The following is a 15,717-nucleotide window of genomic DNA, read 5'->3' on the forward strand; positions in this document are numbered from 1 at the left end:
AGTCAGGCTGCAGGGGCGTAGCCAGAAAATAGATTTTGGGTGGGCCTAGGCAAGAACTGGGTGGGCACCAAGTGTACCCCCCCCCCCCCAAAAAAAAATATATATCTCAGCTGGTGAGAAAACGTTTCTTTCCACCTTGGCAGTCTGCAGCAGGCATGCGCTGAAAACTTAGCATGTGCAGCAGAGGCATATCTGAACTTCAATGGTAGGGGGGGGGCCAGAGCCAAGGAGAGGGGGCACATTTCCCCCCCCCCCCCCCCGCTGAAGACGAAGACAACACCCCAACCCCCGCCAGCCGAAGTCTCCGTCCTTCCTTCGTTTGGGTTTGGTGGTTTCCGACGTCATGCACGCTGCACGTTGGGGTCCCCCGCCAGCAAAGAGAGGTGAGGTGCGACAGCGGAGTGACGGCACGAGGAGGGGGGGGGGGTTGAGAGTGTCGTCGGTAGGGGGGTCCAGGGGCAAATCTGCAGGGGCCAGGCCCCTGTGGCCCCATAGCAGATACGCCCCTGATGTGCAGGTACCGGTAGCGTGGAGACTAGCATTTTTGTTACCATCAGGGGGAAGTCTTCAGCTGGTAGAGCTTGGGATCTCCACCAGCTACCACTAAATGTGTGCTACTGTTGGGTAGGCCTCAGTCCATTTGGTTGGCCAATCCTCTGGCATATGAAACGATAATATTTTAAAGGTGGCTAATCTACATTTTAAATTTGATTCTAACTACACAGATACCATTAGATCCAAAGATTTTTTTACTGAATTGTATTTGTGATGGAATTGCTAATGACAAGGTCAAAATCTTATTACCATGCTATTAGATTATAAGCTCTTTGAGCAGGGACTGTCTTTCTTCTATGTTTGTGCAGCGCTGTGTACGCTTTGTAGCGCTATAAAAATGCTAAATAGTAGTAGTAGTTTGGCTGTTCTCCAAAGGAGATAGCTAGAAGGTGGAGCACTATAAGAGTATCAACGGTGTTGACTATGAAACCTAAACTCTGGCAAGCTTACTATCTAAGCACACTCATTTTTTTGTCAAATTTAACTTGTTTTGATCACATTTCGCCTGTTTTAAAGGAGTTACACTGACTTCCTATAATTTGGAGCATACAATTTAACATCTTGACCGATTCATAAAGCCATGAACGACAATGCTCCTTTGACTTTGGCAAGTTCTTTGAAAACCTATAGACCAAATAGGTTTAAGACAAATTGTTGCTCGATGTTCCATCCTTTCGACATGTTCGATTGGATTAATATCGTTCTTCTATTTTTTTTATATAGAAATGGCTGTCTAAAGGAATGCTTTATCAGAAACACTGCATAAAATCTTTTCTACTGGGCAATTTAGGGAGCAATTAAAGACATATATATTTACTTGAGCATTTACTGATGTTTAGATAGAACTTATTTTTAAGTAACTGCTGTGATGAAAAACTGGCTGCTAATTGTGTTATTTTTTGTATCTGTGATTAATATGTTATGTTAAAAGGCGATTTTATTGTGTATGGAAACTGCCTAGAATTGTGAGATAGAGTGGTCTAAAACTTTTAAAATAAATAAATTAGGGGTCTGTTTATGAAGCACTGCTAAGTGGCTGTCCATGGACCAAAGTGAACGGGCCATGTCAGCACTAGCGCACGGACAGCCGCTAGCCCTGCTTAGTAAACCAGAGTGTAGGATACTACTTGAAAATTCTGATCTGGATCAGAGTCTAAGATAAAGTTTGAAATAGAGATGTCATATACGATACTTTGGTTACAGATCTCAATAATATGAGTCTGTAAACAGGTCTAACTCTGTAAATTGAATGTTTTTGGTTCTGGAATATGTTGTATATTTAATTTTCTTTTTTGGATGGGGGGAATTTGGGGATTTGATGTTATTTTTATTTTGTTATATGAAAACTATAAATTTTGTCCGATTCATTTTAAATTTAGCTACAATGTAGTAAATTTAAAACGAACCGGAGAAAATGTTTCTTCACTCAACATGTGATTAAACTCTGGAATTCGTTGTCAGATGTGGTAAAGGCAGTTAGCTTAGCGGAGTTTAAAAAAGGTTTGGACGGCTTCCTAAAGGAAAAGTCCATAGACCGTTATTAAATGGACTTGAGAAAATCCACTATTTCTGGGATAAGCAGTATAAAATGTTTTGTACATTTTTGGGATCTTGCCGGGTATTTGTGACCTGGATTGACCACTGTTGGAAACAGGATGCTGGGCTCGATGGACCTTTGGTCTTTCCCAGTATGGCAATACTTATGTACTTACGTAATAAAGATTTAAATTTTAAAAAGAATATATGCAGAATTTTAAAATGAAACACATTCTCATCTCTTTCCTCAGAATCCTCTAGGTTGTTGCCTCACCAGAAAGATCCAGTTTTTCAGGGGCAGTTTCGCTCATGCTGGGGTTGGTGAAGCAGAGATCTGGCACTTCAAGTACTCCAGTGGTTGCCACAGAGGAAGGCGCTTCTACAGCGTCAGCAATACAGGTCTCCAGCAAATCACCGATTAGAGACACACTGCAAGGGTGAGAAGAAGGCAAGGACGTCAAACACGGCACAACAGCATGACATGAATTTTACAAAAGCAATCAAACTCTGCATTCAGATAAGCTTGCATTTTGATCCATTAATAAGATTTCCATTCTTCTGAGTTGAAGAATTAAAGACAGTATTTTATAAACATTTTCATATGTAAAACGGCAATTTATACACAAAAATGGGCTTTTATAAGTCACATCTACAAGTATGTATGATGCAAGCTAGTACATTTTGTACAGTGAATATGTTCAGAGAAACAGTTTGGGTGGAGTGTGGGGAGAGTCACAATTTATGCATATACTTTACGGAGTGGAGAGAACAGCCACAAAGATGTGGAGGAACACTCTTACCCTACGACCGTAGCACGCACAGACCAATGAGTAGGGTGGGTTGGCTCTTCCAAAAGACACAAGGGAGACGCAATGATTCTAGAGCATGGTGCCTATGCGCCATGTTTCTGCGCATAGGCACCTGCCTCTGGAGTCAGAATACGGTGTATGCTAGTGTATTTTGTGCTTCCAATCCTGCATGAGGGTAAACAGAGTTGCAAAGCAACACTATACAAATGGGAAAAACAGCTACAATTATCATAATTACATTCTGAAACGGCTACAGACTGCTCAAAACACGGCAGCGAGGCTAATATTGGGCAAATCGCGTTTTCATCATGCACAGCCACTGCGTTATAAACTACACTGGCACCCAGTCAAAGATCAAATTGCATTTAAAATCTGCTCACTAACGCACAAGACAATTTATGGAGAAGCCCATGAATATATGCTCCATCTCATCGATCTAGCTTCTAGAAATGCGCTAATAACTGCAAGGACCTACCTCAATCTACAGGTCAGAATCCTGGGATACGGAGGGGAGGGCAAGGCAGAGGAGAATCACTGGACATGGAGGGGACACCAGAATCGCGGGACACCAAGGGGAGGGCAGTGCAGAGGAGAATTGCTGGACATGGAGGGAAGGCCAGAATCCTGGGATACGGAGGGGAGGGCAAGGCAGAGGAGAATCACTGGACATGGAGGGGACGCCAGAATCGCGGGACACCAAGGGGAGGGCAGTGCAGAGGAGAATTGCTGGACATGGAGGGAAGGCCAGAATCCTGGGATACGGAGGGGAGGGCAAGGCAGAGGAGAATCACTGGACATGGAGGGGATGCCAGAATCACGGGACACCAAGGGGAGGGCAGGGCAAAGGAGAATCGCTGGACATGGAGGGGAGGCCAGAATCACAGAACACAGAGGGGGCGAGAGGAGAGGGAAGAATCGCTGGACATGGAGGGGAGGCCAGAATCACAGAACACAGAGGGGGCGAGTGGAGAGGGAAGAATCACTGGACATGGAGGGGAGGGCAGGGGAGAGAGGAGAAATCGCTGGACATGGAGGGAAGGCCAGAATCCTGGGATACGGAGGGGAGGGCAAGGCAGAGGAGAATCACTGGACATGGAGGGGACGCCAGAATCGTGGGACACCAAGGGGAGGGCAGTGCAGAGGAGAATTGCTGGACATGGAGGGAAGGCCAGAATCCTGGGATACGGAGGGGAGGGCAGGGCAGAGGAGAATCGCTGGACATGGAGGGGAGGCCAGAATCACAGGACACAGAGGGGGCGAGAGGAGAGGGAAGAATCACTGGACATGGAGGGGAGGGCAGGGGAGAGAGGAGAAATCGCTTCGACCAGAGCCTTAAAAACATAATCACTATTACAAGATAGCCTTGCTAGCGTCCATTTCATTTTTTTGAGAAACGGGCCTTTTTTACTAGTATATCACTAAGATTCCACTTTGGAATTGGCATCCAGTCAGTCCACCCCCTCCATGCTAATAAGTTTGACACCCAAAGGACTGGGTGGTGTGGGATTTTCTGTTTGGGGTTTTGGATGCATATGGATCTTTCCAGGATGCGACCCGTGCTTTGCATATCCTTCCTCAGGCACAGGATTGCATTGCTCCCATTTTTTTAATACATAGCAGTACAAGACAGGGCTGCCCGTTATCACCTCTATTGTTTGTACTTACCCTTGATCCGTGACATTGAGAAGAATCCAGACATACAAGATCTTGCATTAAGGCACAGATACGTTTAAAATAGCGGCCACTGCCGATGACTTGTAGCCCATGTGGTAAATCCCCCTGCCTCAATGGATTTCTCAGGCTTTAAACTAAATCTGGAGAAATCAGAGGCCATGCAAAGAGAAGGGATATATACTTGGACAGCGTGGACCCTTCCCATTGAAGTGGGTGGGCAGCGCTTTTCGTTATCTTGGGGTGCTATCTAAAGAGATGCAAAATATATATCGGTTGAATGTAAAGAGGCTGTTACAGGATACTAAACTTAAGTACACTTCTTCCCTTGGTTCATTAATCTCATCTCATGGCTTTTCCTACCATCTCTATGCTGATGACTCCCAAATCTACCTTTCTACCCCTGATATCTCACCTTGCATCCAAACCAAAGTTTCAGCGTGCTTGTCTGACATTGCTGTCTGGATGTCTCAACGCCACCTGAAATTAAATATGACCAAAACCGAGCTTCTCATTTTCCCCCCCAAACCCACCTCCCTGCTCCCCCCATTTTCTATTTCTGTTGATGGCTCTCTCATTCTCCCTGTCTCCTCAGCTCGAAACCTTGGGGTCATCTTTGACTCTTCTCTCTCCTTCTCTGCTCATATCCAGCAGATTGCCAAGACCTGTCGTTTCTTTCTTTACAACATCCGTAAAATCCGCCCCTTTCTTTCCGAGTACTCTACCAAAACCCTCATCCACACCCTTGTCACCTCTCGTTTAGACTACTGCGATCTGCTTCTTGCTGGCCTCCCACTTAGTCACCTCTCCCCTCTCCAGTCGGTTCAAAACTCTGCTGCCCGTCTCATCTTCCGCCAGGGTCACTTTACTCATACTACCCCTCTCCTCAAGACCCTTCACTGGCTCCCTATCCATTTTCGCATCCTGTTCAAACTTCTTCTACTAACCTATAAATGTACTCACTCTGCTGCTCCCCAGTATCTTTCCACACTCGTCCTTCCCTACACCCCTTCCCGTGCACTCCGCTCCATGGATAAATCCTTCTTATCTGTTCCCTTCTCCACTACTGCCAACTCCAGACTTCGCGCCTTTTGTCTCGCTGCACCCTACGCCTGGAATAAACTTCCTGAGCCCCTACGTCTTGCCCCATCCTTGGCCACCTTTAAATCTAGACTGAAAGCCCACCTCTTTAACATTGCTTTTGACTCGTAACCACTTGTAACCACTCGCCTCCACCTACCCTCCTCTCTTCCTTCCCGTTCACATTAATTGATTTGATTTGCTTACTTTATTTATTTTTTGTCTATTAGATTGTAAGCTCTTTGAGCAGGGACTGTCTTTCTTCTATGTTTGTGCAGCGCTGCGTACGCTTTGTAGCTCTATAGAAATGCTAAATAGTAGTAGTAGTAGTAGGAGGAGGACAGACTGAAGGTCCATCAAGCCCAGCATCCTGTTTCCAACAGTGGCCAATCCAGGTCACAAGTACCTGGCAAGAACCCAAAACAATACAATACGTTTTATGTTGCTTATCCTAGAAATAAGAAGTGGATTTTTCCCAAGTCATTTTAATAATGGCTTATGGGCTTTTCTTTTAGGAAGCTATTCAAACCTTTTTTTAAACCCTGCCAAGTTAACTGCTTTTCCTACATTCTCTGGCAATTAATTCCAGTGTTTAATTACATGTTGAGTGAAGAAATATTTTCTCCAATTTGTTTTAAATTTACTACTTTGTAGCTTCATTGTTGCCCCCTAATCCTAGTATTTTTGGAAAGAGTAAATAATCGATTCACATCTACCCGTTCCACTCCTCATTATTTTATAGATCTCTATCGTATCGCCCCTCAGCCGTTTCCTCTGCAAACTGAAGAGCCCTATCCACTTTAGCCTTTCCTCATAAAGAATTCGTCCCATCCCCTTTTTCATTTCGTCCTTCTCTGTATCTTTTCTAATTCCACCATATCTTTTTTGAGATGCAGTGACCATAACTACACAGAGTATTCAAGGTGTGGTCACACCATGGAGCAATACAAAGGCGTTATAACATCCTCATTTTTGTTTTCCATTCCTTTCCTAACAATACCTAACATTCTATTTGCTTTCTTAGCCGCTGCCACACACTGAGCAGAGGGTTTCAGCGTATGATCAGCAATGACATCTAAATCCCTTTCCTGGTGGGTGACTTCCAATGTGGAACCCTGCACTACGTAAGCCATAGTTCGGGTTCCTCTTCCCAACATGCACCACCCCGCACCTGCCCACACCAAACGTGATCCGCCACCTGTATGCCCAGTCTCCCAAGGTCCCCCCTGCAACACCTCACAATCCTCCAGCGATCCAACAATTTTGAATAACTTTGTGTTGTCAGTTTCCATTTGAAAAATAGAGCCATTTACCTTTATCATTAATGAGTAGGAATAATCTCTTTAAAATGGTGAGTATTCCTAGCTGGCTTTACGTTTTGCAAGTTTTAAAACTTCATCTCTTGTGAAAAGAATGTGTAGGAAGTTTTTTTGGGTGGAAAGAAATCAAAAATGCGTATGGAGTACCTTTATGATAATTGGTCACAGGGGTGTTTACCCTGCCTTAAGCGATACAACCAGGTCTGTTTGTTACAGCATCTTCACGATTGGATATTGGTCTCTGAGCAACTTACTCTAATATATTGGGAGAGAGCATCTCATTACTCTGTGGCATTTGGATTTTCTTTGTGGAAACAAAGCAGATCAGTGGTAAATCCGAACAAATCTTTATTGCAGAATTTCAGTGTAATAGAATGCCCAACACAGGCCGTGTTTCGCCCAAAGGGGTTACACTGTTATCTTCATCACCAAGATAACTAAATGGTGTATCAATAGTTTCCATCACACACAATTGGGAGAAGATGGCAGTGCCTTTTACTTGAAGTAGAGATTGTGCTGGTTTTTGTTGTTGTTTTTTTTTTTTTTAAATCTGCCCTGGTGCCATATTCAATTGACACCAAGGCAGATAAAACTATTGAATACACCATTTATAGGCTTATTTTCAAAAGAGAAGGGCGCCCATCTTTCAACACAAATTGGGAGATGGGTGTCCTTCTCTCAGAGTCGCCCAAATCGGCTGCTTTCTGTCGCGGGGACAACCAAAGTTCCTGGGGGCCTGTCAGAAGCATAGTGAAGGCGGGACTGGGGCATGCTTAACACATGGGCGTCCTTGGCCAATAATGGAAAAAGAAGTGCGTCCCTGACAAGCACTTGGCCGACTTTACTTGGTCCATTTTTTATTGCGACCAAGCCTCAAAAAGGTGCCCGAACTGACCAGATGACCACCAGAGGGAATCTGGGATCACCTCCCTTTACTCCCCAACCCCCTCCCACCCTAAATAAAAAAACCTAAAAATATTTTTTGCCAGCCTCAAATGTCATACCCAGCTCCGTGACAGCAGTATGCAGATCCCTGGAGCAGTTTTAGTGGGTGCAGTGCACTTCAGGCAGGCAGACCCAGATCCAGGCCCATCCCCTCTCCTACCTGTTACACTTGTGGTGGTAAATGTGAGCCCTCAAAACCCACCACACCCACATGTAGGTGTCCCCCTTCACCCCTTAGGGCTATGGTAGTATTGTACAGTTGTGGAGAGTGGGTTTTGGGGGGGGGGGGGGCTTGGGGGCTCAGCATCCAAGGTAAGGGAGCTATGCACCTGGGAACAATTTAAGTCCACTGCAGTGCCCCCTAGGGTGCCCGGTTGGTGTCCTGGAATGCGAGGGGGACCAGTGCACTACAAATGCTGGCTCCTCCCACCACCAAATGGCTTGGATTTGGCTGTTTTTGAGATGGACGTCTTTGGTTTCCATTATCAGCGAAAACCAAGGTCGGCCATCTCTAAGGTCAACCCAAATTTTGAGATTTGGCCGTCCCCAACCATATTATCGAAACGAAAGATGGACGCCCATCTTGTTTCGATAATACGGGTTTCTCCGCCCCTTCGCAGGGGACACCCTGCAAGGATGCCCTCATGAAAACTTGGGCGCCCCATTTGATTATGCCCCTCCATGTCATTTTTGTGATGAAGATCACAGTATAGCCCCTGACGCAGCTCCTTTGGGTGAAGTATGGCCTGTGTTGGGCTTTCTATTAGAATGAAATTCTGCAATAAAGATTCGTTCAGATTTACCACTGATCTGCTTTGTTTCCACACTGGAGCTTGTGGATTGTCTGCCTTGTTGTTTTTTGGGACCATATTTGAATTTTCTTTTGCAGGCCCAGGCTAAGAGTTTGCCAAACACATGCCGCAGTAGTATTCCGCTGCAACCTTTGAGATGTATCTTGCAAGAGCTTTTACAATTTTAGAACCAGAATCCTAATCTTAGTGACTTGTTTCCATGTAGGGGTAACGCTGAATGTTTTTGCTAGGAATGGAGTCTGGACTCTTTAGATGATCAGATTTAGGCATAAGCCTGCTTGAACATCTCTTGAACGAGGAAGGCAGATTCTATTCCATCTTAGAATTAACAGCACAGGCTTTCTTTAACCCAGAAAAATGATTTTGCTTATTTGCAGTTGTATCACTATCGCGCCAGTTTAGATCAGGCAGCCTTGAAAACAGTATTGGGTCAAAAGCTAAGGGAATTTTACAAGGGGATGCTTTTGGACAGGTCTTTATTTCTGGGCTACATAAGACTTTGATTTCTCTTCTTCCTCCACGGGAATATGGTCCTCTCAAGGCAGTAGAAACCTTGGATATGATTGGAGGGGCTGGACTTTCCCAAATTGATTAAGGGCTATCCCGCAGCAGGTTTTCAACACTCAACTTCAAGAGAGTCAATACCGCATACTTCATCTAAAGCGAGTTGGGTGTCTATTGCTCAATATCCAAGTGTCAGTGGGGGGGAACAATACTCTCTTTCATACCTTCTGGAGATGCAGTAGTATTCATGCATTTTACAGAATAATTCAGAGATACTTGGGGAATATTTTTAGTCAACATGTAATCTTTTCTTGGAAAGCGGTTCTACTGGCTAAGTGGGAAACTTATGGGATCTCTGATAAAGTAGTACTACTACTTATCATTTCTATAGCGCTACCGGATGTACGCAGCGCTTCACACTTGAACACGGAGAGACAGTCCCTGCTCAATAGAGCTTACAATCTAATTATGACAGACAGGACAAGTAAGGGATAAGGGTTAGGACAGACAGGACATATCAGGGATAGGGGACCATCCTATATAATAATTCTCACCTCCTAAGGCTGCCTGGAACCGTGGAAAAGGAAAGTGGAGTAGATAAAAGTGACATCATTCCTGAAGTGCCACTGATTGGCTGCTATGACATGCTGCAGAACGTTCAATAGACAGGAGTGGAAGTGAACAAAGCAAGTCTATGGTAAGCAAGGAAGCCCATTGGTTAATCTCTGATTCCACTCCCCAAAGCAGCTGTCATTCCTATACACTCAAAAAAAAAAAAAAAGGAAACCTAGGAGCTGCTTCTCATTGCCGTTTTTACAGCTGTTTCCACTGGACAAAAGGAGGGGGGGGAGACACACAGACCCTGCAACTGGGAGGGGGGACCCTGCAACTGGGAAAAAGGGAGGGGGGAGAGGGGACCCTGCAACTGGAAAAAAGGAAGGATGGGAGGAGGGGGGACCCTGCAACTGGGAGGAAGGAAGGGAGGGGGGACACCCCTGCAAACGGGAGACATACCGGGAGGGGGTGACTCGAACTGGGAGAGAGGGGGGACCCTGGCACATACTCTCATTCTCACACACACACTCGCACCCAGTCTCACTCTGTCTCTGTCAAACACAAACACACACTCGCACATTCACACTCTCTCAAACATACACACTCCAAGGAAAACCTTGCTAGCGCCCGTTTCCTTTAAAACGGAAACGGGCCTTTTTTACTAGTATTTTATAAAGCCTCTTGTTTGTTTCTTAGCAAAGCTTATACACTGGGGAAGAAGTGTATCGCTGGTTGCAGGATTTGCCTCCCTCTTTTTGGAACTGGAGAAACAGACTACAAGCCTTAGTGCTATGGGATGCACTACTCAAAGACAGCAAAAGACATTTTGTCTGTCTGGAATTGTTATTTACAAACTCTCTCACATAGGGCAAGAAGTGCAGTACTAAATAAATTCCAGAATGCATCATGAACACCTACCATCAGGCTGTCTTGGGGTCAACTACCTTTGGGGGGGGGGGGGGGGGTAGTTTGGATATGTTTTTTCTCATGAGGACAGTCTGGAGTCATAAGCATCCAGACACTGGGCTATCACAGTTGTATTCTTACAGGATAAAATCATGGGGACGGGTAGTAATGGGTGGTTCGCAAAATTGGGAACGTGAGTTTCTTTTGTGTCATGCTGTAATGATGCTTTACCACCTCATTCTTTCTTTGTTGTCAACCTTGCTGTGTGTTATTGTTCATAAGCTTTCAGCATAGATTTTTCTTTTTTTGATCCTCAATAAAAAAAATTGTTAAACCTTAAAACTGTCAAAATAAATAAACTAGGTCAGAATTTGTAGGCAGTTTCAGAGGATACCCTTTATGTTACTACACTACTGGAAAATTCTCAGTTGGAGCTTGTGGGACGCTCCTGGCAACTTTTGCTGTGGAACCTGACAAAGTTTGGACGCAGCAGCTTTTCTTTAAATACAGAGCTGCCTCTTTTTTGGGGTGCAATGATTTCTGTTTTTCCAGATATTTCAAGAGCTACTCAGGAAAGACAGAGACTCTTTTTTGCTTTGAAGGAACCAGTAATTTCTAAGGGCACTTCCCTTGCGTATAATTATCAAAATGATAAGTATTTTTTCTATGGCCCATGTTTTTGGACAATAGTCAGTCCAGATTTCCTCCAATATTATATGTGAATGCCAGAAGCCTAAGAAATAAGATGGGAGAGTTAGAATATATTGCACTAAATGAAAAATTAGAAATAGGCATCTCCGAGACCTGGTGGAAGGAGGATAACCAGTGGGACACTGTCATACCAGGGTACAAGTTATATCGTAGGGATAGGGTGGATCAAATTGGTGAAAGGGTAACATTGTATGTTAAGGAGGCCCTTGAATCAAATAGATTGAAAATTCTGTAGGAAACAAAACACATCTTAGAATCCCTATGGATTGAAATTCCATGTGTAAAGGGGAAAAGGATAGTGATAGGAGTGTACTAATGGCCACCTGGCCAGAACTGACAGATATAGAAAAGTTATCAGAAATTAGGGAGGCTAACAAACTGGGGAACACAATAATAATGGGTGTTTCAATTACCATGATATTAACTGGGTAAATGTAACATCAGGGCATGCTAGGAAGGTAAAATTCCTTGATGAAATCAAGGACTGCTTTATGGAGCAGCTGGTATAGGAGCCGACAAGAGAAGGAAAAATTCTAGACCTAGTCCTTAGTGGAGCGCATGATCTGGTGCAGGAGGTAATGGTGCTGGGGCTACTTGAGTACTGGAGTACGCACATACAGGAAATACAATACATTACCATTTAACGCTGAAAAAGGAGACTATGTTAAAATAAGAATGGTAAAAATAAAAAAAAAAACAAAAAAAAAAAAACTTAGAGGAGCAGTTGCAAAGGTCAAACATTTACATCAGGTGTGGATGTTGTACAAAAAAAAACATCCTGGAAGTCCAGGCCAGTTATATTCCATGTATTAAACAAGGAGTTAGGGAGGCAAAACGACAGCCAGAATGGTTAAAAAGTGTGAAGAAGGAAGGTATTAGAGCTAAAAGAAAATCCTCCAGAACATGGAAGAAGAATCCAGTTGATAATAATAACAGCATAAGGAATAGCAAGTTGACTGAAAACTGCTGATAAGGTCTCCCACTTAGCCATCTCTCTCCTCTTCAATCTGTTCAAAATTCTGCTACACGACTAATATTCCGCCAGTGTCGTTAAGCTCATATTAGCCCTGTCCTCAAGTCACTTCACTGGCTTCCTATCCGTTTCCGCATACAGTTCAAACTCCTCTTATTGACCTATAAGTGCATTCACTCTGCAGCTCCTCAGTACCTTTCCACTCTCATCTCTCCCTACACTCCCCCCCCCCCCCCCCTGGGTAAATCTCTCTTATCTGCACCCTTCTCCTCCACTGCTAACTCCAGACTCCGTTCCTTTTATCTTGCTGCACCATATGCCTGGAATAGACTTCCTGAGCCGGTACGTCAAGCTCCATCTCTGGCCGTCTTCAAATCTAAGCTAAAAGCCCACCTTTTTGATGCTGCTTTTAACTCCTAACCCTTATTCACTTGTTCAGAACCCTCACTTTAATATTCCCTTATCTCTTGTTTGTTCTGTCTGTCTGTCCTAATCAAACATATAAATGGCAAGAAGCGTACTCACTCGCAAATGCGCAGTAGAGACCCTCTCTGTCCCGCCCCCGCGTCAATACGTGATGACGGCGGCGTGACAGAGAGGGAACCTGCGCACCTGCGAGTGAGGGAACCGCCGTCGCCACCGCTCCCCACCCCACCCTCCACCCGGCCTGGGTACCTGGCTTCACTATTCAAACCGCCGGAACGCAGCACACAGCTCATCTGAGCTGCCGTTGGCCTTCCTTACCTGCCTGTGTCCCGCCCTCGCCGACGTTACGTCACACGAGGGCGGAACACACGCAAAGAAGGAAGGCCGACGGCAGCTCAGATGAGCTGTGTGCTGAGTTCCGGCGGTTTGAATAGTGAAGCCAGGTACCCGGCCCGGATGGAGGGGTGGCGGAGGGGACTCCGGGAGGTGGGGGCTTTCAACCCCCCCTTCTTTTACTAGCCCGTTTTTACGGGCTCCACGGCTAGTTAGATTATAAGCTCTGTCGAGCAGGGACTGTCTCTTCATGTTCAAGTGTACAGCGCTGCGTACATCTAGTAGCGCTTTAGAAATGATAAGTAGTAGTAATAAGGAAGGCAATGAGGGACTTTGAAAAAAAAAATGTTGTTGGAGGCAAAAAAAAAAAAAAAAAGTAAAAGGTTTTTTATGCCCAAGCTGGACTGACTCTTGAGGATCATGTCAGGGCTCACAATGTCAGAGCCATGGCTGAGTTGGTAGCCCATCTGAGGTCGGCCTCAATTGAAGAAATTTGCAAGACTGTGAAGTAGTCTTCAGTCCACACATTCATATCTCATTACTGCAGTAAGCAGGATATCTGACACGAAAGTTGATTTGGACAGAGAGTTCTACAGAATTTGTTTGCGGTCTAGAGTCCAACTCCACCCTCCTAGGCCCATTTTGTTCTGTTCCAAGCTGCACTCTCACTCAGTTGTATATAGTTTCAGGTTAATTACTTTTTTGCCCTCGCCATTCCGAGGTCCAATTGACCACTGGTGGTTGTTTTTGGTGAGCCAGGTAGCTAAGGATTCCCATCTGTGAGAATTATAGGCCTGCTTGTCCTCGGAGAAAGCGAAGATACTTACCTGTAGAAGGAATTCCCTGAGGACAACAGGCCTTATGTTTTCACATACCCTCCCCACCTCCCCTTGGAGTAGTCTCCTTTTTATTATGCTATATATTGTACCGCTGGTCCTGCGCTCTTGCGGAGATTAGGAGGGCGCTCGCACACGCATGTGTGTGTGGTGGGGTGCGTCTCGCTCTCGAGGGCCTATTTTTGGGCTTGTTGCAGGCTCCGAGCTGGCAACACATGGGCCAGTGTTGCCCATCTGTGAGAAAATAAGGCCTGCTGTCCTCGGAGAATACCCGCTACAGATAAGTATCTTCGCTTTATTAGTATTTTCTTGCATGTTTCTTGTCTCATATGTTGGTGTCTGTTTACTCCCTAGAGGTGCACGATAAGTACATAAGTAATGCCTCACTGGGAAAAGGCCAAGGGTCCATCGAGCCCAGCATCCTGTCCACGACAGCGGCCAATCTAGGCCAAGGGCACCTGGCGAGCTTCCCAAACGTACAAACATTCTATACATGTTATTCCTGGAATTGTGGATTTTTCCCAAGTCCATTTAGTAGTGGTTTATGGACTTGTCCTTTAGGAAACAGTCTAACCCCTTTTTAAACTCTGCCAAGCTAACCGCCTTCACCACGTTTTCCGGCAACAAATTCTAGAATTTAATTACACGTTGGGTGAAGAAACATTTTCTCCGATTTGTTTTAAATTTACTACACTGTAGTTTCATCGCATGCCCCCTAGTCCTAGTATTTTTGGAAAGCGTGAACAGACGCTTCACATCCACCTGTTCCACTCCACTCATTATTTTATATACCTCTATCATGTCTCCCCTCAGCCGTCTGTTCTCCAAGCTGATAAGATTTACTGTTTTCCTTATTGAATGGATTTTCATTTCTAATTTTTTTTTTTTTTACTGTTCTATTCGTTTTCTTGTAACATTATGTTGCAAAAATCTGGAATTAAAACAAAAAAATGTAGGTGCCCACATTCCTTTAGAGAATATGCTCGTCCTCTGCAGCCACCAGCTGCCTAATTCTAGGTGCCCTGTTCTAGAATTGCCCTGTTAGGTTCACTGTTAGCACTCACACTGCCGGGAACAGGCATCTATTTCCAGCCTCAACCTTTTGACTAGGAAGACAGATCTGGTTTTTGAAATCAAAAAAATGCTTATTTATTTAATAAGCCAATTATATTTCAATACATTTCAATGGATGGGCGTAATACACTCGGGCAAATAACTAGTGCCCCAGTGCCTCCAAAATTTCATGCTACACAGCTATAATTCACTTTGTAATAATTATGTCACAGACCTCAGTGGCGACTCATTTCACAAGGGCAAAAAAAAGGTCTTGGCTCGCCTTGCCTCTTCGCTGGTCCATTTAGACTTCTAATACTTTTAATATTTTACTATTCAAACAACTTCATGTTGAGATATTTTTTAAATTTTTTCACATTTTTCATAAAAAGCCTTTAAACTAAGGACTTATCTTAATGAATTGGGAGACCATCCACCAACACGCGGCATGTTTCGCATCAGTTGCGTCAAGGACTGGTCCTCAAGCTTTGATAGCTTTAGGACGAGCTTCGATGTAGCTTGAAAGTTAGGAGACGCTAGGTCACTAGTTATTTGCCTGTATTTAAAACATCTTTGTTTACTGTAATATGTTTCTGGATCATTATAATAGATTTGTATTAAATAATTAAAAACTGTACAAGTTATTTCAAGGACAATTCTTTAACAAGTCACTTACAAGTGCCACTGTGTCTC

At 44.4% G+C, this 15,717-nt stretch overlaps 1 protein-coding gene across 1 annotated transcript in view; it reads right to left on the reverse strand.

The window, feature by feature from the left end:
- Window positions 1-15,717, reverse strand: part of LOC115475142 (band 4.1-like protein 5) — a 203,457-nt gene that overhangs the window by 57,017 nt on the left and 130,723 nt on the right. The window contains exon 18 of the mRNA XM_030210881.1: window positions 2,366-2,520. Within this exon, the coding sequence (XP_030066741.1) occupies window positions 2,366-2,520 (155 nt within the window). The remainder of the gene's footprint in view (window positions 1-2,365; window positions 2,521-15,717) is intronic.

This window comes from Microcaecilia unicolor, chromosome 7 (genome assembly GCF_901765095.1).
Source record: "Microcaecilia unicolor chromosome 7, aMicUni1.1, whole genome shotgun sequence".
Lineage (NCBI taxonomy): Eukaryota > Metazoa > Chordata > Amphibia > Gymnophiona > Siphonopidae > Microcaecilia > Microcaecilia unicolor.